Source organism: Oncorhynchus tshawytscha, linkage group LG33, assembly GCF_018296145.1.
Source record: "Oncorhynchus tshawytscha isolate Ot180627B linkage group LG33, Otsh_v2.0, whole genome shotgun sequence".
Taxonomy (NCBI): domain Eukaryota; kingdom Metazoa; phylum Chordata; class Actinopteri; order Salmoniformes; family Salmonidae; genus Oncorhynchus; species Oncorhynchus tshawytscha.
The window spans coordinates 25,575,743-25,601,586 of NC_056461.1; the positions used below are offsets into that span (position 1 = coordinate 25,575,743).

At 43.3% G+C, this 25,844-nt stretch overlaps 1 protein-coding gene across 2 annotated transcripts in view; it reads left to right on the forward strand.

Annotated features, from left to right (window-relative positions):
- Nucleotides 1-13,880: 13,880 nt before the first annotated feature.
- The window catches only part of LOC112233454 (colorectal mutant cancer protein-like), a 125,896-nt gene continuing 113,932 nt past the window's right edge, over nucleotides 13,881-25,844 (forward strand). Inside the window, exons 1-3 of one of the 2 annotated variants that reach the window (XM_042311043.1) lie at nucleotides 13,881-14,232; nucleotides 15,814-16,058; nucleotides 16,692-16,927. In XM_042311043.1, coding sequence (XP_042166977.1) covers nucleotides 14,117-14,232; nucleotides 15,814-16,058; nucleotides 16,692-16,927 — 597 coding nt within the window. In that variant the 5' untranslated portion in view covers nucleotides 13,881-14,116. The remainder of the gene's footprint in view (nucleotides 14,233-15,813; nucleotides 16,059-16,691; nucleotides 16,928-25,844) is intronic. The other variant, XM_042311044.1, reaches the window with a different exon arrangement.

The following is a 25,844-nucleotide window of genomic DNA, read 5'->3' on the forward strand; positions in this document are numbered from 1 at the left end:
TCGATGAAAATAGGCACGTTTCTCAACTCATACCCTGACTTGTAAAAGTCACACATATGCCCAGGCTGGGAGCAGGCAAACAGGCCCAACCCCCACTCTTGCACTAGCCCAAGCCAATGGCATGTACCAGATGCTCAGCAGGCTCTGCTCACACTTACTGTCCTGAGACCAAACCACACAACCAAAAACATTGGACACTTTATGGAACACAAAGCCTTCACTATCTCATCCTGGAATATCCAAGGCCTGAGGTCATCTGCCTTTGGCCTAAAGAGCAGGAACCTGCACTTCATCAAAAAAATCTGAAATACAGACATTGTCATCCTACAAGAAACATAGTATAGAGGAAACGGACCCACTGGTTGCCATCTAGGTTACAGAGAGCTGGTAGTCCCATCCACCAAACTACCAGGTGTGTAAGAGGGAAGGGACTACGGGTGTATGCTAATTTGGTATAGAGCAGACGTAACTCACTCCATTAAATTAATCAAAACAGGAACATTTTACATTTTGCTAGAAATTCAAAAGGAAATGATCTTAACAGAGAAAAATGACCTCCTGTGTGCTACCTATATCCCCCCACTAGAATCCCCATACTTTAATGAAGACAGCTTCTCAATAATTTCCAGGCCCAGGGACATGTACTCGTCTGTGGCGACTTCAATGCCAGAACCGGACAAGAACATAACACGCTCAGCACACAGGGGTCAAACACCTGCCTGGAGGTGACAGCAGTCCCTCCCTCATATGCCCCCCTAGGCACAACTATGACAACATAACCAATAAAATGGGTCACAACTCCTGCAGCTCTGTCGCACGCTGGGTATGTACATAGTCAATGGTAGGCTTCGAGGGGACTCCTACGGGTAGGTGGTATACCTATAGCTCATCTCTTGGCAGTAGTACTGTAGACTACTTTATCACTGACCTTAAACCAGAGTCTCTCAAGAGTGTTCACAGTCAGCCCACTGACACCCCTATCAGATCACAGCAAAATCACAGTCTACTTTAACTGAGCAATACTCAGTCATGAGGCATCAAAGCCAAAGTAATACTAAGAAATGCTATAGATAGAAGGAATGTATTGTGGAAACCTAACAAAAAACAGTTAGGCAACATCAAATGCAATCCCTTCTAGATAACTTCAGGGACAAAACATTCCACTGTAATAGTGAAGGTGTAAATTTGGCAGTAGAAAATGTTAACAGTATATTTAACCTCTCAACTTCCCTATCTAATCTAAACCGAAGAAAATTAACAACAATGACAAATGGTTTGATGAAGAATGCAAAAACCTAAGAAAGAAATTGAGAAACCTGTCCAACCAAAAACATAGAGATCCTGAAAACCTGAGTCTACGACTTCACTATGGTGAATCACTAAAACAATACAGAAATACACTAGGGAAAAAGAAGGAACAGCACATCAGAAATCAGCTCAATGTAATTGAAGAATTCATAGACTCTAACCACTTCTGGGAAAATTGGAAACACGAAGAATTATCTATCCAAAATGGAGATGTATGGGGAAACCAATTCTCTAATCTTTTTGGCTCTATAACAAAGAACAAACAGCAAAAACATATACATGATCAAATAAAAATCGTAGAATCAACTATTACAGACTACCAGAGCCCACTGGATTCTCCAAATACCTTGAATGAACGACAGGACGAAATATAAACCCTCCAACCCAAAACGGCCTGAGGTGTTGATGGTATCCTCAATGAAATTATAAAATATACAGACAATAAATTCCAATTGGCTATACTAAAACTCTTTAACATCACCCTTAGCTCTGGCATCTTCCCCAATATTTGGAACCAAGGACTGATCACCCCAATCCAAAAAAGTGGAGACAAATTTGACCCCAATAACTACCGTGGGGTATGCATCAACAGCAACCTTGGGAAAATCCTCTGCATTATCATTAACAGCAGACTCGTACATTTCCTCAGTGAAAACAATGTACTGAGCAAATGTCAAATTGGCTTTTTACCAAATTATCGTACGACAGACCACATTTTCACCCTGCACACCCTAATTGACAAACAAACAAACCAAAACAAAGGCAAAGTCTTCTCATGCTTTGTTGATTTCAAAAAAGCTTTCGACTCAATTTGGCATGAGGGTCTGCTATACAAATTGATGGAAAGTAGTGTTGGGGGAAAAAACATACAACATTATAAAATCCATGTACACAAACAACAAGTGTGCAGTTAAAATAGGCAAAAAACACACATTTCTTCCCACAGGGCCGTGGGGTGAGACCGGGATGCAGCTTAAGCACCACCCTCTTCAACATATATAGTTGAAGTTAGAAGTTGAAGTTGGAAGTCATTAAAACTCATTTTTCAAACACTCCACAAATTTCTTGTTAACAAACTATAGTTTTGACATGTCGGTTAGGACATCTACTTTGTGCATGACACAGGTCCTTTTTCCAACAATTGTTTACAGACAGATTATTTCACTTATAATTCACTGTATCACAATTTCAGTGGGTCATAAGTTTACATACACTAAGTTGACTGTGCCTTTAAACAGCTTGAAAAAATTACAGAAAATTGTGTCATGGCTTTAGATGCTTCTGATAGGCTAATTGGCATCATTTGAGTCAATTGGAGGTGTACCTGTGGATGTATTTTAAGGCCTACCTTCAAACTCAGTGCCTCTTTGCTTGACATCATGGGAAAATCCAAAGAAATCAAACAAGACATCAGAAGAAAAATTGTAGACCTCCACAAGTCTGGTTCATCCTTGGGAGCAATTTCCAAATGCCTGAAGGTACCACGTTCATCTGTACAAACAATAGTACGCAAGTATAAACACCATGGGACCACGCAGCTGTCATTACCGCTCAGGAAGGAGACGCGTTCTGTCTCCTAGAGATGAACGTACTTTGGTGCGAAAAGTGAAAATCAATCCCAAAACAATAGCAGAATACCTTGTGAAGATGCTGGAGGAATCGTGTACAAAAGTATCTATATCCACACGAGTCCTATATCGTTATAACCTGAAAGGCCGCTCAGCAAGGAAAACCCCCATAAAAAAGCCAGACTACAGTTTGCAACTGCACATGGGGACAAAGATCGTACTTTTTGGAGAAATGTCCTCTGGTCTGATGAAACAAAAATAGAACTGTTTGGCCATAATGACCATCATTATGTTTGGAGGAAAAAAGGGGATGCTTGCAAGCCGAAGAACACCATCCCAACCGTGAAGAACGGGGTGGCAGCATCATGTTGTGGGGGTGCTTTGCTGCAGGAGGGACTGGTGCACTTCACAAAACAGATGGCATCATGAGGAATGACAATTATGTGGATATATTGAAGCAACATCTCAAGACAACAATCAGGAAGTTAAAGATTGGTCGCAAATGGGTCTTCCAAATGACCCCAAGCATACTTCCAAAGTTGTGGCAAAATGGCTTAAGGACAACCAAGTCAAGGTATTGGAGTGGCCATCACAAAGCCCTGACCTCAATCCTATAGAAATTTTGTGGGCAGAACTGAAAAACGTGTGCAAGCAAGGAGGCCTGAAAACCTGACTCAGTTACTCCAGCTCTGTCAGGAGGAATGGGCCAAAATTCACCCAACTTATTGTAGGAAGCTTGTGGAAGGCTACCCGAAACATTTGACCCAAGTTAAACAATTTAAAGGCAATGCTACCAAATACTAATGGAGTGTATGTAAACATCTGACCGACTGGGAATGTGATGAAAGAAATAAAAGCTGAAATAAATCATTCTCTGAGTATTCTGTCATTTCACATTCTAAAATAAAGTGGTGATCCTAACTGACCTAAGACAGGGAATTTTTACTAGGATTAAATGTCAGGAAAAACCGAGTTTAAATGTATTTGGCTAAGGTGTATGTAAACTACCGACTTCAACTGTATGTACGTGTCACGACTTGCCTCTCCTTGTTCGGGCGGTGCTCGGCGTTCGACGTCACCGGTCTTCTAGCCATCATTGATCCATTTTCATTTTCCATTGGTTTTGTCTTGTCTTCCCACACACCTGTTTTCAATCCCATTCATTACCTGTTGTGTATTTAACCCTCTGTTTCCCCTCATGTCTTTGTCAGAGATCGTTTATTGTCAGTGTAGTGTTGTTTGTATAGGTGCGCGACGGGTCTTCGTACCCATATTTATTTATATTCATTTTTCTATTTAGTGTTATGGAGCATGTTACTTGGACATTTATTAAAAGACTCCATTTTCACTCCGTTTTACTCTCCTGCGCCTGACTTCCCTGCCACCTATACACATATATCTGACAGTACCTATATGTATGCATTTGTGTATTTATATGTATGCATGTATATATTTGTAAAACATATATATGGGTGATTGTAAGTGATGCAGACAATTGCATTGATGGAAGCTACAATATATCTGTAATATTAAAGCTGATCTACCCCCTAAATGAATAAATAATAATAATCCAGATCGTGTACTGTCATTCCAGGTTCAGTGTTTGACGTGACTTAGTTGAAATTGGCTTACTAGCTAGGAAGCAAGTGACAATAACGTTATCCAGCCTGCATGTCATCCATTATAAAGAAAATGGTTGCTCAGTCCTTTTGCATAGCAATGATACAAATATAATTAAGGACTGGGTCACGTCTGTAGGAACATGACCAAAATAACCAGATTCATGGCTGGACAATATCTTCTGGCAGAAAAATGAAATTGTATGAATGTACTTATCAAAATAAAAATGTTAATGAATTTAAAATTGTTATTTTAACAGTTTTATTAATGCGATAAGGCACACGATGCAGTGCTGTATCATACAGTCACATGTAAATGGGTTAAACACCATTTAACTGGCTGTATTCATGATACAGCACTGCCTCTTGTTTGCTTTCATGTGGCTCGTTCATTGTACAATGTTGACAGCTTCATTTAACACATTGTATTGATAAAATGGTCAAACTCGACTTAATAGCTACACTCACCAACACAGGATAAACTTTATCCCTCATTCTGGCCTTGACCAAACCAGTAAGTTGCCCCTCACTAGCTGTACTTCTCAACATGGCTGGACTTATAGTGGTCTTCTCCCCGTTTAATGCTCTTATGCTCATCCTTGAAAAATGCCATTAGGTCTGAAACAGACACCAAGGTCGACATACTGTGCAAACAATTCTCTTGGCTCAGTAAAACAAAAAAACATATCTACTGCTCTGCTAACTAGCTAGCTAGCTAAAGTGTAGTCAGTTGCCAGCAAAGACAGAGAGAAAGGGGACAGAAAAAGTTCAACACTTTATTGAATTCATTAAAATACAGCACATGGATTCCACATGGATTAGGGCACAGAAGTTCTGTGATCTTGCTGGTGAACGTTAGCTGACAGTGTCGGCTAGAGATGACGTGCAGGAGATTTCTGCAGGAATTCGTAGTCTTGCATGAGGTTCTCTGCTAATTAGCATTTCACAGTAAATAGAAGCGAATATATTGGTAAAACTCACCTTGTCCGGGAAAGAATTAAACGGTTATCAAAATCTCACGCCAAGGTAAGCCTACACCAAACACATACTTAATTTGAAGTGGTTCTAAAATATCCTATGGAAAAATGAATCGTGGAAAAATGATTGGAACCATTTCTGTGTTTGACCGCTAGGTTTTAATGTTTGATTCCTTGACGCTTCTTCTGTGGGGTTTATCGGCGGTTGGTATCCAATGTTATGGGGCATTACCACCACCTACTGTACTGAGGTGTATGCCAGAGACAGGGAAGGACTAAATCCCACCTGTCAGCCCCTTTTCTCTTAAAAAATATAACACCATTTGTTGACTGTATCTAACGATGTTCTACTCACTATGCTCTTTAAACTCAATTCCTGTGTCCCCTTCTCCCTCATACTGGATCTCAGTATCTCTTTCCCCATCATACTGCCCACACTGTATTAGCACATGCTCCACTGTCTCTGTGAGCATGAATTTGGAGTACCTCATATACTGTAGCTAAATACTTGCAGACTCATCAACATAGCACGAGTCAGAGCATATACTCTAACTTTAAATCAAATCAAGTTAATTTATAAAGCCCTTCTTACATCGGCTGATATCTCAAAGTGCTGTACAGAAACCCAGCCTAAAACCCCAAACAGCAAGCAATACAGGTGTAGAAGCACGGTGGCGAGGAAAAACTCCCTAGAAAGGCCAGAACCTAGAAAGAAACCTAGAGAGGAACCAGGCTATGAGGGCTGGCCAGTCCTCTTCTGGCTGTGCCGGATGGAGATTATAAAAGAACATGGCCAAGATGTTCAAATGTTCATAGATGACCAGCAGGGTCAAATAAGAAATAATCCCAGTGGTTGTCGAGGGTGCAACAGGTCAGCAACTCAGGAGTAAATATCAGTTGGCTTTTCATAGCCGATCATAGCCGCTCCTGCTGTCTCTAGAGAGTTGAAAACAGAAGGTCTGGGACAGGTTTACTTTACTATTTTTGGAACTTCCTCCACCCACTGCAAGGCCAACAGTACAGCCATCAGCTCTGCTGTGTATACAGCCAGGTGGTCTGTAATACATTTCCTTACTGCGACCCAACTTTACTGTACAACAAAGGCTGACCCAGTCCGACCTGTCCTTGGATCTTTTGATCCATCTGTATATATTGGTATAGAATTCATATATACTGTATCCAGTTGTCTTTTAAATAACTTGGATGGATCAACCCCCTCCCTGTCTTTCCGTACTCTCTGCAACACTTGTAAATCAACTACTGGAGGTGGGAGTAGCCATGGTGGACTCACAGGGATAGGTACTGTGGGGCTAAAGTCCATGCCATACAATCTCATCTGCCTCACCCACCCATCTAAAAAATGTATTCTGTCCATGTTCATGTTCCCAACATGCCTGTAGTAACCCTTTTATGGGGTTCAAACACCCCATGCCCCTGTAAGTTAACCCACTAGTTCATTGTCAGCTTTTGCCTTCTTATACTGTGCCTTGCGAAAGTATTCGGCCCCCTTGAACTTTGCGACCTTTTGCCACATTTCAGGCTTCAAACATAAAGATATAAAACTGTATTTTTTTGTGAAGAATCAACAACAAGTGAGACACAATCATGAAGTGGAACGACATTTATTGGATATTTCAAAAAAATTTAACAAATCAAAAACTGAAATATTGGGCGTGCAAAATTATTCAGCCCCTTTACTTTCAGTGCAGCAAACTCTCTCCAGAAGTTCAGTGAGGATCTCTGAATGATCCAATGTTGACCTAAATGACTAATGATGATAAATACAATCCACCTGTGTGTAATCAAGTCTCCGTATATATGCACCTGCACTGTGATAGTCTCAGAGGTCCTTTAAAAGCGCACAGAGCATCATGAAGAACAAGGAACACACCAGGCAGGTCCGAGATACTGTTGTGAAGAAGTTTAAAGCCGGATTTGGATACAAAAAGATTTCCCAAGCTTTAAACATCCCAATGAGCACTGTGCAAGCGATAATATTGAAATGGAAGGAGTATCAGACCACTGCAAATCTACCAAGACCTGGCCGTCCCTCTAAACTTTCAGCTAATACAAGGAGAAGACTGATCAGAGATGCAGCCAAGAGGCCCATGATCACTCTGGATGAACTGCAGAGATCTACAGCTGAGGTGGGAGACTCTGTCCATAGGACAACAATCAGTCGTATATTGCACAAATCTGGCTTTTATGGAAGAGTGGCAAGAAGAAAGCCATTTCTTAAAGATATCCATAAAAAGTGTTGTTTAAAGTTTGCCACAAGCCACCTGGGAGACACACCAAACATGTGGAAGAAGGTGCTCTGGTCAGATGAAACCAAAATTGAACTTTTTGGCAACAATGCAAAACGTTATGTTTGGCGTAAAAGCAACACAGCCCATCACCCTGAACACACCATCCCCACTGTCAAACATGGTGGTGGCAGCATCATGGTTTGGGCCTGCTTTTCTTCAGCAGGGACAGGGAAGATGGTTAAAATTGATGGGAAGATGGATGGAGCCAAATACAGGACCATTCTGGAAGAAAACCTGATGGAGTCTGCAAAAGACCTGAGACTGCGACGGAGATTTGTCTTCCAACAAGACAATGATCCAAAACATAAAGCAAAATCTACAATGGAATGGTTAAAAAATAAACATATCCAGGTGTTAGAATGGCCAAGTCAAAGTCCAGACCTGAATCCAATCGAGAATCTGTGGAAAGAACTGAAAACTGCTGTTCACAAATGCTCTCCATCCAACCTCACTGAGCTCGAGCTGTTTTGCAAGGAGGAATGGGAAAAAATGTCAGTCTCTCGATGTGCAAAACTGATAGTGACATACCCCAAGCAACTTACAGCTGTAATCGCAGCAAAAGGTGGCGCTACAAAGTATTAACTTAAAGGGGCTGAATAATTTTGCACACCCAATTTTTCAGTTTTTGATTTGTTAAAAAAGTTTGAAATATCCAATAAATGTTGTTCCACTTCATGATTGTGTCCCACTTGTTGTTGATTCTTCACAAAAAAATACAGTTTTATATCTTTATGTTTGAAGCCTGAAATGTGGCAGAAGGTCGCAAAGTTCAAGGGGGCCGAATACTTTCGCAAGGCACTGTATGTGATATCATCTCCCCCATCTCCACCTGTAGAGCTGACACTAGAGGCCCCACTACATATTCTGCTACCTTGTGCCTATATGACATCAAGCCTTTCCAGTGATATCCTGATAACCATACACTATACTTCCATAGTCTATTACAGATTGGATCAAAGCAACATACGTGGTCCTCAGTGAGGAACGCCCAGCCCCCACTCTGTCCCTGTCAGAGAGCATCACATTTAGAACTTTTTTACATTTTCCCACCACTCTATACGTGTGTTCTGCCCATGTCAGCTTAGTATCAAAGTATACCCCAAGAAACCTGAAGGACCCCACCCTCTCCAAATGTCTCCCATACAACCTCAGGCATATCTCATCTCCCACCTAAAAAACACTGAGATCTCTACAGAAAACCTGAATCCCCACTTCAATGCCCACCGCTCTACCTCAACCGTTTCATGTACCTTCCTGACTTTGTATGGTACATTTCTTTACCTCTTCAATTAGGCCCCATCATCTGCAAATAAAGACCTACCAATATCCGTCCATACCTGAGAATAAACATCATTGATCATGATTGAGAACAAAAGAGGACTAATCACACACCCCTGCGGTGTTCCGTTATCCACCAAGTAACTGCCTGACAGAGACATCCCCACCCTCACCTGGATAGATCTTCCAAACAGGAAGTCTTTTATCCAATTGTACATTCTTCCTCCTACCTCCAAAAGATTAAGCTTGATTAGCAACCCCCTCCTTCCACATCATATTGTACGCCTTTTCGACTAATACCATATAGGTCAGGGATCATCAACTAGATTCAGCATGGGACGATTTTTCCTTGAGCGAATGGTAGGGGGCTGGAACATAACAATTCGTAGAACGCTTTAGTTCTAGCTCCCCATCAACCACTAAATTACTGCAAGTACGAGCAGAACATTCAGTAAAGTTTTTCATAATTACTGTAGGTGGGTGCTTACATTTGTCATATTTCCCACATGTACAAGTATGTATTATACATGTTATAAAATTAATTTTTTGCATATCCCACTCCCCCTGAGACACCCTCAGAGAGTGGGGTCACGGCCAAGGTTCAGCCATTATTTGGGTGTCAATCGCATAGCAATGATCGCAGAGACCATGTGATGAGTGATAATGGCGCCAGAGGGGATGGCTGTCGTTTCACGTGCTCCTAACCAACTGTGCTATTTAAAAAAAAAAAATTGCATTGTTTGTAACTCATTTTGTACATAATGTCTCTTATGACTGAAAAGAGATTCTGGACATCAGAACAGAGATTACTCACCTCGAACTGGAAAAATATTTTTTCTTCAATGAGTCCGATGCGAAGGTATACTGCTTTGTCGAGACAAGGCCCAAATCCCAGTCATCTGTGTGAAGAAAAGACAGAGAAAAATGGTGAGGAGGGTGGGGTGTCTTGTAAGAATTTGCCGACGAGTAGGTAAACCATCACTAGCCTCAGTATTATTGGCCAATATGCAATCATTGGAAAACAAACTGGACGATCTACTATTAAGACTATCCTACCAATGGGACATTAAAAACTGTAATATCTTATGTTTCACCGAACCGTGGCTAAACGACGACACAGATAATATAAAGCTGGCTGGCTTCTCCATGCATTGGCAGGACAGAGCAGCTACGTCTGATAATACGAGCTGTTGTGCAATGTCTAATATAAAAGAAGTCTCAAGGTATTGCTCACCTGAGGTAAAATACCTCATGATAAGCTGTAGACCACATTATCTACCATCTCATCTATATGAAGGCCAGCATCCCGGAGTCGCCTCTTCACTGTTGACGTTGAGACTGGTGTTTTGCGGGTACTATTTAATGAAGCTGCCAGTTGAAGACTTGTGAGGCGTCTGTTTCTCAAACTAGACACTCTAATGTACTTTTCCTCTTGCTCAGTTGTGCATCGGGGCCTCCCACTTCTCTTTCTATTCTGGTTAGAACCAGTTTGCGCTATTCTGTGAAGGGAGTAGCACACAGCATCGTACGAGATCTTCAGTTTCTTGGCAATTTCTCATATGGAATAGCCTTAATTTCTCAGAACAAGAATTTCAGAAGAAACGAGTTTCAGAAGAAAGTCTTTGTTTCTGGACATTTTGAGCCTATAATCGAACCCACAAATACTGATGATCCAGATACTCAACTAGTCTAAAGAAGGACAGTTTTATTGGTTCTTTAATCAGGACAACAGTTTTCAGCTGTGCTAACATAATTGCAAAATAGTTTTCTAATGATCAATTAGCCTTTTAAAATGATAAACTTGGATTAGCTAACACAACGTGCCATTGGAACACAGGAGTGATGGTTACGGATAATGGGCCTCTGTATGCCTATGTAGATATTCCATTAAAAATCAGCCGTTTCCAGCTACAATAGTCATTTACAACATTAACAATGTTTACACTGTATTTCTGATCTATTTGATTCTATTTTAATGGACAAAAAATATATATTTTCTTTAAAAAATAAGGACATTTCTAAGTGACCCCAAACTTTCAAATGGTAGTGAATATATAAAAACAAAATGTATACAGACAGAAACATAACACAATTTGAAGTCAAATTCTGACCTTAGTTCTGTTATTTTATCTTTGTTTCAGTATGGTCAGGACGTGAGTTGGGTGGGCAGGCTATGTTTGTTTTTCTATGTTGGTTTTTGAGTTCGGCCTAGTATGGTTCTCAATCAGAGGCGGCTGTCAAGTGTTGTCCCTGATTGAGAATCATACTTAGGTAGCCTGGGTTTCACTTTTGGGTTGTGGGTGTTTGTCTTCCGTGTCAGTGTTTGTCACCACACGGGACTGTTTTGTTCATTTCACGTTTATTGTTTTGTATTTCGTAGTGTTCAGTTTGTTTTAAAATAAACATTATGGACTCTTACCACGCTGCGTTTTGGTCCTCCGATCCTTCTCGCTTCTCCTCCTCAGAAGAGGAGGACGAGATCCCTTACATAATGTTTGTGGAACTGTAAGTAAATGTTAGTTTGTATGTTTTTTTTTTTACAAAAAAAGAATCAAAAAATTGAAATCTAATTACACAAAAAAGTGGCTTTAGCAGCAGACACGTAGGTAGAGAGGAGGGAGTGAAAGGATGATAACTTCTGGAGGACCTTTCCTCCATTTTTGCTTAGCTGCTTGCAGCCCTGTTCCGTAAGCTCACCATGAGTCACTCAGCCATGGAGAAGGAGGGTGAGGTCTGAGCCGGCCGGGAGGAAAGGGGACAGTGCGAATCATAGGATGTGGTAAGGGAGGCGAGTAGGGTTGAAGAGGCAGAACCAGGAGACAGGAGGGAGAAGGATTTAGCAGAAGGGAGATATGATAGGATAGAAGAGGAGAATGGAGTGGGAGAGCGAGAGCGAAGATTGATACGGCGCATGACCATCTGGGTAGGGGCTGAGTGGGTAGGGTTGGAGAAGAGAGAGACAGAAAAGTAAACAAAGTAGTGACCTGGAGGGAGGTTGCACTGAGATTAGTACGCGAACAGCCTCTAGTAAATATGCGGTCAAGCGTAATGCCTGCCTTGTGAGTGGGAGGGGACTGGGAAATGCTGAGGCCAAAAGAGTCAAGGAGGGGAGAGAAAGAGGTAGAAAGAAATGTCGGGAGGTTGAAGTCGCCCAGTACGAAGAGCAGTGAACCATCATCAGGAAATTAGTATATCAAGTTGTCAAGCTCGTTGAGAAACTCTAAGGGCACCCAATGGGTGATAGATGAAAACAATGTTCATCTTGAGTGGACAAATGACAGTATGGATTTCAAATGAGGAGATGGACAGGTGAGTGAGAGAGAAAAGAGTGGACCTGTGCCACCACCGCGATGACCAGATGCTATTGGACTATGAGATAACACGTAGTCAGATGAAGAGAGAGCAGCTGGAGTAGCAGTGTTCTCTTGGTTGATCCATGTCTCCATCTGGGCCAAAATGTCTCGGGACTGAAGGGCAGCATCGGCTGAGATGAACTTGGCATTCTTGACTGCAGATCGGCAGTTCCAAATGCGGCTGGAGACCAAGCCTTGCTTGAAATAGAAGGTAAAACTTTACAATAGTTTATGTTTTGTTCGCTGGAGACATTTATAACTAATGGCGTCCTCTCTTTCCACAGATCAACTTGGCAGAACCGTCTTAGTTTTGGCTACGAGACCACCGCTGAGAAAACAGGGGAGACTGAAGCACTAACTGTAATTGCTAATTGCCTAGCAGAGGGGAAGAGTACACTTCCCACTACTAATTGACTAGGAGAGGAGAAGCCACTCCCCCTCCAATACAGCCACTGATTACGAAAACAACAACAGTAACAAATTGCCCTGCCCCCTAATCCTGGTTGATGTGTCAACTGCAAGTTATGAGCTCTCAGCAGTTCACACACCAAGTAGGCTACTGGGAAGACAGACAGTTCTTAAAGTTGATGGCCCTAGCAAGCAAAAAGACAGTACTAGACAACAACTAATTAATAGAAAAATTATACTAACAGTATCTATCAGTCCTGGAGATATCAGGAGTCCTCTGGCTATAGACCAAAGCATCTTGTCTTTGAAGAAACTTGAGCAATTGATGTAGACATAATCTGAGTCACAGCACCAATGTAGGAAGTGGAAGGGGTGAAAGCATAGGTGATTCGGTTAACTTTAATCAGGTGACCTTGTGAGACATTTCGACCTGAAGGCACCTAGGAGTCAGCTCAATTGGCTAATGCAAAGTCACGAGTCAAGCAGACAACCAGGTTCACTATCGGGTCAGTTACAACAGTTAAACCAAGGAGCTGAGAAAAGACAGAGTAGAGTACAAGAGGGGGAAAAGATCCATCCACAAACTACATTTGTTCAGAGTCCAGACTTTAGACATGATGAAGTCTCCTGTTCTTTGCTGTGAAAGATGGTTTCATAGAGATAGCCAGGCCTACATCTATTATATTTGTGTTATCTTGAATTCTATGGACAGTTTGCTGTACCACATGGATCATTAGGCAAATGTATTCTGTAAATAGCTCACAGCCATTACATACTGGTCTATTACCTAGCTAGGCCTATATTATTACTTCAGGTATTCATGTTTCATCAATGAAATGCTTTGTTACTTTGCAACAACATACATGTGGTAACTTTATTGACAGTTCTCGTTTAAATTATAAATAGTTATCAATAGTTTTGCTATTTTAACTATCAAATGTGCAGTCATTGTGCATAGTTGTAATGCTGCACAGGGCAATATCCTACAAAGTGCATTGCAATGCTCTGCTAGACTGCCGAAAGACCAACCCACTCCGCCTCACCAACAGTTTACCCAAAAGCATTTTAACGCCCTCGCTGACCCCCAACAGATGTCGAGCTTGACTTTTACGGCACACGCTGCACCCTTCTTTTCGCAGAAATGACCTAAACCCAAGTTTACATTTGTTTATATTCAACCCAGTGCCGGCTATTAGCCTACACTTACGGGAAGTGTGATGAAGGAGCAGTTACTTTGTTGAGATTGGATACTAGAAGCGGTAGTAGCCAAGTTAGAGTATTTATTGAGGGAAGCTCATGGCGGCTGTGAGTGTGAGTAGCGGTAGTAGTGACACATCTAGCACCGGCGAAGAGGAGAGGATGAGGCGGTTGTTTTTGACTTGCGACGGCGACGGTGATGGATACATCAACAGGTATGCTATTTATTAACTACAAGGTGGATTTAGAATTCAATGTTACATATTGTCCATACATCTAACGTTAGCTACGAGCTGAAAATATTACAATTGATTTAGCTGCGATTCTTTGGTTTAGTTTTGTAATATAAACTAATTTCATTTTACGGTAAGTTCATAAGCGAAAAATTTCTCAGATTTGGGTTTGACTGCTTCGAAACCATACCTCGGTATTCGAAATATGCTCAGGCTCGACAACTGGCAAAGGCAACCTACAAAACATCTGCATGCCATGGCGTTGGCTTGAGGTTTTGAAAGTTCGCTAGCTACTCAAATTTCCGTTTGACGATGGAAATGTTGCAACAGTGATCTAACTAGATGAAGCTAGACCCCCAGACCACTGACTAGCTCCAGAATATAATAAACTGTTGACCAATAACACACTGCACTTTTTATTGTGTGACCAACAATATCATAATAATTACCATCCAGTTTTTAGCTTGTTACAAGAAAATGTATCGATGCTCATGTTCTAATAGCTTATGCACTAATGCTGTTCATTACTGCTTTCCCGCGGCCCCATGTTTATTGACGAGGCCTTAGCCTACATAGTGTAAATAAACACCAACCCTCCAACGCCGATCACAGCAACTGGTTTTGATGCAGCACCCAAAGACACATCAAGATGGCATGAGCCAGTCAAGATCACAGAGAAGACTCCTGAGCACAGGGAACTGAAATGGAACATTTGCCCATACCTCGGGATAAGAATCTAGACCTATTCCTGTCCTAACATAGTCTTGTGAGTGTGAGTTATGGTGGCAGTAAGTTTGAATAACTTACTGTTACAGTTTACACAGCGATATGAGTTATAATCACAGTGGTGGTCTCTAATTATAAGATGTTTATGAACTCTGACGTGTTGATTGTTCTTGTTAGTAAATAAAGTAGGCCTGCCGAAGGCTATACAGAAGCAGAGTGAGCAGTGAGGAAAAGTAAAACATGCAGGAGAGGAGCGAGAGCTTAATTAAGAGTATTGGCACTTTTGACTCAACTCAAACACGTCTGTTCTTCTGTTTTTACAGAGAAACCCATGGTTTGCTTAGCCACTTGAGATACTATTTGTGGCCTAGAATGCACGGTATAAAATGGATTGGTTGCCTCTGTAAGGCCTTAAAGGTGACAACTTGAACCATGCATACAAACCCTTAGACATGAAACTGATGAATAAGATATCCATTGTGCTAAATAACTACAGATTGAAGGGCATACTGGGATCAAATCCCCCTTTTAGGGGAATATATTTTGCCTGACACGAATTGTGTGCTTTTCAACTTCATCTAAGAAACCTATTTACACCCTCTAAACCTTTCCTAATATCACTTTTCACTTCTTTGAGAAGTGAAGCACATTTCTCAGGCTGGTGCCCTGGTTAATGTACCAGACATTCAGGTTAGTGCTGCAACTTGTACACCACTCTTCAGACAATTGAAAACCATTCTCTTCCTCGCTCTCTCTCCCTTTCCCTCTGCCTTTCTTTCCTTCTCTATCTTATGTCCTTCTCTCCCTTTCTTTTTCCATCTCCCTCTCTCCTGTTAGGAATGACCTGCTGATGGTGTGCAGACAGCTTAACATGGAGGAGTCTGTGGCAGAGATCATGGGCCAGCTGGGAGCGGATGAGCGAGGCAAGATTTCCTTCGAGGACTTCACCCGCTGCCGCATGCAGCTGGTCAACGAGATCCGCAAGGAAGAGGGCGAGCTCTCCCAACGCTCCCAGGACTCTGAAACTAGGAAGCTCAGGGAACACATCGCCTCTTGGCCAACCAGCAGCGAGAACAGCCTGGGTGAGTTTGGAGATTGTAAACGGTATTGTAAACGGTATTGTTGAACAAGAGACGGCAACTAATCACAGCTGCCTACAAGCATAAAACCAACTAAGAACAGGCAACACCAAACAACTAAACCTAACATCCAACAACTAACCACAAACTACCACTTACTCTTATACCACAGACATTAACCATAAACAACTGACACCAAACCTCTAACAACCACAACATAACCTGCATGACTGAGGCTAGGGTTTTTATCATTGTTGCTAGCCTACACCATCAGTCACCTTTGTTTTAATTGTTCCTGGAATATCTGTGAGTGCTCATTATTATGTAATGAAATGAGAGCATAATGACCAGGAATGTTTACCTCAAGATCATTCACGAACATGGGCCATTTATAGTGACTAATTCAATCAGCCTAACTCGACCCACTTTACATGTGCATGAAACCACTTCAAAAGTAATCCACAGAGAACAAAACATGTAAATCTACTTGCACAGGGAAGCAATAAGGCATGCAGAAAAATATGTAGACTGAGGTTCTCTTGAATCAGATCTGGTTGGGAGTGTAAACCCTTCACAGTGCTTATTAGTTATGAGTTACTATCTGTTTAGTTTTGATTTATAACATGTGTCCCCTAGGGGCCCTGTCAGGGGCCAGAGAGAGCTGGGAGTACGACTCTGGGGCCAGGGACCTCCAGAGTCCAGACATCCAGCCTCAGCAAACACAGACCCAGCAGCAGCCAGCCATCCTCCAGAAGGCCCTGGAACCGCCTGGGACTGTCCTAGAACAGCAGGCTGCCCTTCATATGCTCCTGTCCCAGACCAGCGCCCGCTGTGCCCCCCTGGGGGGAAATTACCTGGAGCTGGCCAACACAGTGAGTATGCCTCTGGTGACGCTGGTAGTGCTGGTGGTAATATTGCATTGTATTGATTCCTGGTATGTTTCCTTTAGAATTTTCTTGTGAGTCACCCAATGAGCAAATTAGGCCTAGTTGTTTCTAGTCACAAGCCATTCTCCAGGCCAGTACAAATTGGCTGCCAGTGCCACCCACCATTTGGTAAACACTGATATAGGACATAACGGTAAGATCAGGGAGTATCAGCTGACTACTTGGCCTCTGAGTTATGAGATCTTTATTACGGCCAATGATGAAGGAATGAGTGTGTAATGAATGGTGGTCTGAAGAAATTGGAATTCCAGAACAGACAACAGTGTTTATGTAAGGTGTCATGGCACCTCCAACCCTCATACTCTGTGTAGTATGTAACACACAGAACCCTGAGAAGTGTTGTCATGCTGTGTGAAAGTTGAACCATTGAAAATAACTATAATCTCCTTCTGGGAAGGGACTGTCATGTGTAAAAAAGGGGGGATTGAATTGAGGTTAGGTGTAGTAAGCCTGGTAATGCTCTAGAGGTCAGTGCTGCTTATGATAACTCAATTTTCTCACATTCTCCTCTCCTGTTTATAGTAGTCACCGGCCTGTATGGCTTGACATCATGGTACCCCCTGTTTATGATTAGGAGAGGGTAATTCTAGAGCTGTATATAAGATTGGGCAACGTAGCCATTCATCTATAATGAGGATTTCTCAATTCCAGAAGTTAATTTAATTTAAGTTTACTTCCTGAATGGATTAAGTTGAAATCACATGTATTCTAACTGTGACACCATCCCTGTGTCATTACTCTTCATCAAGATAACTTGTCAAACCCACAGAACTCTTTTGACTATAGAAACACAGTGGTGTATCGCAATACATTTTCTGCTTGGTCCGGGTAAGGATTCCAACTCTCCCTAAGTGTTGATCGGGTGTCCTGCGGTGGGTGTAGCTGGTGCATGGAAGTCAGGCGCAGGAGAGCAGAGATGAGTGAACAAAGAAGCACTTTACTGAGGCAATAGTAAGAACAGAATGCAACCGCGTGACAAAAACAAGAGGGCTAAATACACATAGTAATCATGAGGAGATGTAAACCAGGTGTGTGGTAAACAAGACAAAACAAATGGAAACATGAAAGATGGAGCGGCGATGGCTAGAAGACCGGTGACGTCGACCGCCTAACGCCTCCCGAACAAGGATAGGGATGAACTTCGGGGGAAGTCGTGACAGTACCCCCCCCTTGACGCGCGGCACAAGCAGCGCGCCGACACCGGCCTCGGGGACGACCCGGAGGGCGAGATGCAGGGCGATCCGGATGGAGACGGTGGACTCCCGCAGCATTGAAGGGTCCAATACGTCCCCCACCGGGACCCAGCATCTCTCCTCCGGGCCGTACCCCTCTCAGTCCACAAGGTACTGAAGGCCCCTCGTCCGATGCCTCAAATCTAGTATGGAGCGAACAGAGTACGCCGGGGCCCCCTCGATGTCCAGAGGAGGCGGAGGAACTTCCCGCACCTCAGACTCCTGGAGCGGGCCAGCCACCACTGGCCTGAGGAGAGACACATGGAACGAGGGGTTAATACAATAATCGGGGGGAAGCTGTAACCTGTAACTCACCTCGTTCAGTCTCCTCAGGACTTTAAAACCTACCCACATCCTGGTTCACTCTCTCCACCTGTCCATTACTCTCGATGTGAAAACCCGAGGTAAGGCTGATCGAGACCCCAGATGTTCCATGAACGCCTTCCGACCCTCGAAGTGAACTGGGAACCCCGATCAGACACTATATCCTCAGGCACCCCGTAGTGCCGGAAGACGTGTGTAAACAAGGCCGCCGCAGTCTGTAGGGCCGTAGGGAGACCGGGCAGAGGGAGGAGACGGCAGGACTTAGAGAAACAATCCACAACAACCAGGATCGTGGTGTTACCCTGTGATGGGGGGAGATTGGTAAGGAAATCGATCGACAGGTGCGACCATGGCCATTGTGGAACGGGTAAGGGGTGTAACTTACCTCTGGGCAGGTGCCTAGCAGCCTTACACTGGGCGCACACCGGGCAGGAGGAAACATAAACCCCCACGTCCTTGGCCAAGGTGGGCCACCAGTACTTCCCACTCAGACAGCGCACCGTCCGACCGATTCCGGGATAACCAGAGGGGAGGGTGACGTGTGGACCCAATAGATCAACCGGTCACGGACAGCAAACGGAACGTACAGCCGCCCAGCGGGACACTGGTGGGGAGCGGGCTCTGCACGTAACGCCCGCTCAATGTCCACTTCCAGCTTCCACACTATCGGTGCCACCAGGCAGGAGGCCGGTAGTATGGGAGTGGGATGCATGGGCCGCTCCTCTGTGTCAAACATCCGGGACAGTGCGTCTGCCGTCACATTCTGGGAACCTGGTCTGTAAGAAAGGGTGAAAACAAAACGGGTAAAAAACATGGCCCACCATGCCTGGCGAGGATTCAGTCTCCTTGCGGCCGGGATGTACTCCAGGTTGCGGTGGTCAGTCCAGATGAGAAAAGGGTAACCCTGGCAGGAAACAGGAAACCCTGGCAGCGGGCAGCCGTCCCATCGTACTCCCTGGGGAGGAAGGGACAAATCCAACTGGAACCGGGTGCAGGGGGAGCAAGTAATGTAGGCCACTGTTGTTCTTGTGGGGGTGCTGGAGGGACTCGCTGTCCCTCCCAGCGGTCCATTGTTTGGACGACGCGGTCCATGGCGGCGCCGAGATGGTGGAGCACCGCTGCGTGCTCCTGGATGCGCTCCTCTACCCCTATAACAGGGGCACCTGCTCCTGCTGACTCGATCAAGGCTGGGGTATTCTGTCATGCGGTGGGTGTAGCTGGTGCATGGAAGTCAGGCGCTGGAGAGCAGAGATGAATGAACAAAGAAGCACTTTACTGAGGCAATAGTAAGAACAGAACGCAACCGCGTCACAAAAACAAATGCCCAAAGAACAAGTGAGGCAGCACAAAATACAACAACCAAGTACAAAGTACCGGCTGCCACAAATCACGGGTACAAATAAAACCATGCGCAACCCAGCCGGAAGCGTGCCAACCTAGACAATAAACAATACCCCACACAGACATGGAGGGAACAGAGGGCTAAATACACAAATTAACCATGAGGAGTTGTAAACCAGGTGTGTGGAAAACAAGACAAAACAAATGGAAAAATGAAAGATGGAGCGGCGATGGCTAAAAGACCGGTGACATCGACCGCCGAACGCCGTCCGAACAAGGAGAGGGACCAACTTCGGCGGAAGTCGTGACATCGGGGCTCTCCTTAGCTTTGAGGAGTATCATCATAAGGGTATCAGCATAATCTCCATCACCTTCCCTGAGCAGTTCTCACACCATCACACCCCTTCATTAATGCATCCATATTTCTTATGAATCATATGGGGCAGTCTCATGAGCTGCCATGTCCCCTTCCTATATCAGCTTTCAGGGCTGGGCGCCTTTTTGGACCCACATAAATCATTTAGTGGTTTATTACTGAGATTAACGTCATGACACCGTCTCTGTGTAGATTAGCACAGGCACCGGAGAGAATGGGAGGTTGAACGTTATCAGTTGTCAGTGACAGAGATGTTTGTGTCTGAGTGAGAAAGTGTAGTCACTAGTCACCCCCCCCACACGCAATTAGGAGCCCCACTTTACGGGCTTGTCCTGCCGGCACTGCTATATACAGCCGTTTCGATTACAGCCCTAATGGAACATCTGGTTGCTGACACAGGGAGGATGTGTAACTATCAATGCTTTGGTTGTCTGTAGATTGGCCTGGGACTTTATGGACGTGTTCGTGTCATGTTTTTGGATGTTTTCAGACTAGGGAGAACGTACAGAGTGGATGCTATGTAGCCAATGATTTGATTTTCATGCCAGGGTTGGTCCTTTTTTCTACATGTTTATGAAAGGCCGACATGTAAAAGGTGAATGTTTATGTGCATCAGTCAGCGTCCTGTATAGCAGAGAATACATTGCCTTCCCTGGTTGAATAGAATCTCATGCCCCCTCACCCAACACACATTACCCAACTTCGTCTCCCTCTACACTTAGCAAACAACATTGTGTTTTGGGGGAAATAATGTGTACGTCATTATCTCCCTGAGAAGAAACTTAATTCATGGGTTTGCAGATTGCTTTCTATTGCAGATAGAGTTCATTCACACTCCTATTCATTAGCTGGTATTTTATTGGCTAGTTAGGGGGGGGATTAAGGGAATGCTGTTACCTTGTTGGCTGCAGCCAGCATCCAACAAGGGCTGTAAAGGCAGATTAACACTGTCAATGGAATCATTAGACACATACAGCGGACGTAAACAGATTAAACAATGAGGATGGTATATCACGGTCAATGGGAATTTCTAACCGCATTGAACTGAAACCTAAACTTTTAAACCCCCTTTTTTATTTGGACAGCTCTGTGCACTTTGACCCCGAAAAGAGGACTCTCTTTCTGAAGAGTCTCAGACCCTGTTTGAGTACTTGCACCCTTATTTCTTTCCTTGTGGTAGTCTGTTGGGGTTTGGATAAGTGAAAACACCTGTTGCTGTCATCAATCCAACCCTTGTGACAGTTTCACTTATTTTGCTATTATTCCAACCACATCTGTGTCTCTGTGATAACTGCAAGGGAGGAAGGAAAGGAGAATTTGTAGGCCTAAATATTGGGACAGGGCCCTGATTTGATTCATGATTACTCGTTCCAGTTGTCTTTAGCCTGAGGGCTGAGCTTCTTTCGGGCCTAGCTGCCTCATAGGTTAAACAAAGAAATCCCACGCTACACCATTCTTGAGTACACCGTGTGGCCTTGTAATATATTTTCTAGCCCCTCGGTAAATACTTTACTGTGGTGGGTTGTCTCAGTTGAGCACATCTTGATAATCCTCTCCCTTTTTTGAGGAAGTACATATGTACTGGATCACTCAAGTGTTGTTGCCTTTTAGCCAAGCTCTTTCCATCACCCCTCCTGATTGTATAAAGGTTGGCTGTGAGGGTACTCTAGATTGAAAACCTGGCCAATATGCTAAGCCCAGCACACACAGGCCCATCTCATTAGTGTTGGGACGCATTCCTCCTCTCTCCCTCATTCTCTCTCTCTCTCTCTCTCTCTCATACACAATCTAATCATCCCTAACATACATGTTCCCTGGGATTGCAGGCATGATTCATGCCTGTAACACACACATGACATGCTCACATGGATGCGCGCACACACAGTTAAGTACCATCTCATCAGCGCTGCTGGGATACACTCGCTGATCACACCCATGATTCATGCCTCACACACACAAACACACACACAGTTTAATGCCATCTCGTTATTGGGCTCATTAACCGTTGACCCACCAATCACTCAGACCAGCAGGCCCACTGCATTCAGCAACTTTTATGCTAGTCCATTGTCGATTTCGAAACGCTCAAGTAGTTCACTCTATCTTCATGCAACCTTAGATTGGCCTTGAAAATCAAGATTCCTTGAGTCAAATGGTTGTGACACTTGATTATTGCAAAGTGAGAAAAATGTTGTCTATTTAACGGTTTCTTGAAAACAGTGGTTCTTTAATACGTGATTCAATATTAACGCCACAATCACTGAAACAGGAGTGTAAAAGAGATGCCTTGCTCTGTAATGCTGTCCGCCCATACACACACACACACACACACACACACTTGTTCCCCACCATTACATTAAATCCCATCCTCCTTGAATACTGTATACTGGCAGCGGCAGCACTAGTATATAACCTCCCATTCATGAGAAGGCCACTGTCATTTATTAATTCCATTCATGTGCAGCATGCTCTAGTACTTTACAACCTGATGTATGGTAAGCTAAAGCCACAGGTTGCAACCATACAGGCTGAAATAGGCTATCCATAGTCAGATCTCTCTTTACACTAGTGTTTTGCAAGACACTTTTGTCTGATCTAAATTACATGCCACTTACAGTGGCTTGTGAAGGTATTCACCTCCCTCTGCATTTTTCCTATTTTGTTGTATATATATCATGTGACACTTAGATTGCATACAGGTGGACTTTATTTAGCTAATTATGTGACTTCTGAAGATAATTTGGTTGCACCAGATCTTATTTAGAGGCTTCATAGCAAAAGATGTGCTCAACTGAGACCACCCACCACATATGCATGCAATACTTTTCAGTTTGTAATTTTTTTAAAGTAATTTTTTTCACTTCACCAATTTGGACTATTTTGTGTATATGTCCATGACATGAAATCCAAATAAAAATATATTTAAATTACCGGTTGTAATGCAACAAAATAGGAAAAACGCCATGGGGGATGAATACTTTTGCAAGGCACTGTACATTATATAGACCTGTTTAAACAGCCTCTATATGGCAGTTTCTCTTTAAGGATCATACATGTGTAATATTCCCACTGGTGTGGATTTGTCCATAGCGGAAGTGCCGAGCTTGCTGTATCTTTCTCACTACTGGTCTCCATCTGGTGTCTCAGTATGAAATCCTCCCATGATATGACACCAGGGCCTCAGCCAAGCCCCAAAGTAGAGCAAAGTAATCCTAATACATTAATATACAGCTACTAATGGACAGTTTCTAGACATCCAAGACGGCATAAAGACAAATTAATATACAGTACCAGTCAAAAGCTTGTACACACCTACTCATTAGTTTTTTTGTACTATTTTCTACATTGTAGAATAATAGTGAAGACATCAACTATGAAATAACATAAATGGAATCATGTGTTAAACAAATCAAAATATATTTGATATTCTTCCATTTTTATTTTATTTTATTTAACCTTTATTTAGCCAGGAAGGGCTCATTGAGATTTAAAATCAAATTTTCAAGAGCGTCCTGGCCAAAATAGGCAGCACCAACTCATTACAAAAATTACAGACAAACAACATGAAAAAAAATAGCCACCCCTTGTCTTGATGACAGCTTTGCACACTCTTGGCATTCTCTCAACCAGCTTCATGAGGTAGTCACCTTGAATGCATTTCAATTAACAGGTGTGCCTTGTTAAAAGTTAATATGTGGAATTAATTTCCTTCTTAATGCGTTTTTGGCCAGTCGGTTGTGTTGTGACAAGGTAGGGGTGGTATACAGAAGATAGCCCTATTTGGTAAAAGACCAAGTCCATATTACGGCAAGAACAGCTCAAATAAGCAAAGAGGAAATGACAGTCCATCATTACTTTAAGGCATGAAGGTCAGTCAAATCAAGAAAATGTCAATAACTTTGAAAGTTTGTTCAAGTGCAGTGGAAAAACCTGGCTCTCATGAGGACTACCACTGGAATGGAAGACCTATAGTTACCTCTGCTGCAGAGGATAAGTTCATTAGAGTTACCAGCCTCATAAATTGCAGCCCAATTAAATGCTTCAGAGTTCAAGTAACATACACATCACAACATCAACTGTTCAGAGGAGGCTGCATGACTCAGGCCTTCATGGTTGAATTGCTGCAAAGAAACCACTACTAAAGGACACCAATAAGAAGAAGAGACTTGCTTAGGCCAAGAAACATGAGCAATGGCTGTTAGACGGGTGGAAATCTGTCCTTTGGTCTGATGAGTCCAAATTTTAGATTTTTGGTTCCAACCAGCGTGTCTTTGTGAGACGCGGAGTAGGTGCGTGGATGATCTCTGCATGTGTGGTTCCCACCATGAAGCATGGGGGAGGAGGTGTGATGGTGTGGGGTTGATTTGCTGGTGACACTGTCAGTGATTTATTTAGAATTCAAGGCACAATTTACCAGGATGTCTACCACAGCATTCTACAGTGATACGCCATCCCATCTGGTTTACGCTTAGTCCAACTATCATTTGTTTTTCAGCAGGCCAATAACCCAACACATCTCCAGGATGTGTAAGGGCTATTTGATCAAGAAGGAGAGTGATTGAGTGCTGCATCAGATGACTTGGTATCCACAATCACCTGACCGCAACCCAATTGAGATCGTTTGGGATGAGTTGGACCGCAGAGTGAAGGAAAAGCCACCAACAAGTGCTCAGCATATGTGGGAACTCCTTCAAGACTGTTGGAAAAGCGTTCCAGGTAAAGCTGGTTGAGAGAATGCCAAGAGTGTGCAGAGCTGTTTATCAAGGCAAAGGGTGGCTTAGAGTTACTACATGATTCCATATGTGTTATTGCATAGTTTGGATGTCTTCACTATTAATCTAAAATGTAGAATATAGTAAAAATAAGGAAAAACCCTTGAATGAGTAGGTGTGTCCAAACTTTTGACTGGTACTGCATGTTAGTTAACTATGCAGTGTTTGATGAGTGTAGGGAGGAGGACTTGTATTTTGACAAAATGAGCTTACGGAGGGAACAGTGTTTTTACCAGAGGAAGAGACGTGCTTGGAGGATGAGGGGAGGAGGAGCAGTCATGCTGAGAGGATGTAGACACAGCCAAGCGGTCTTGCCACATGTTAATGGAGGAGGGGAAGGAAGACGGGGAGAGGAATAGGTAGAGGGGTAGGCAGGGGAGGAAGATACACAGTCACCAGGGGAATGATCCAGAACAGGAATGTGCATCCCGAGCCTCCTGTTTCTTCTCTTGCCTCAGGGAACACACACACACACACATACACACACACACACACACACACCAGGCTGTCCATTTTCCACACCAGCCTTGGTTCATGTCTTGTTTGCTGTTTGTGAGTTGCGAGTTGTAAGCTAGCCTGGCTAGTGGTCTTACAAAGCCTATTCCCCCATTTTTACCATCCTCCCAAAGAGCACTCAAGTTTCTACATAGCCTACCCAGTATGAATCCAGACACAGGCAGACTGATACATGGCACATGCATCAGTCTGAAGAAGCTTGGTTATTCTGGCGCCTCTGTTTAAGTCTCCATCAGCACTATGTGGTATAAAGCTGTAATGGATGACTTATATGTGCCTTA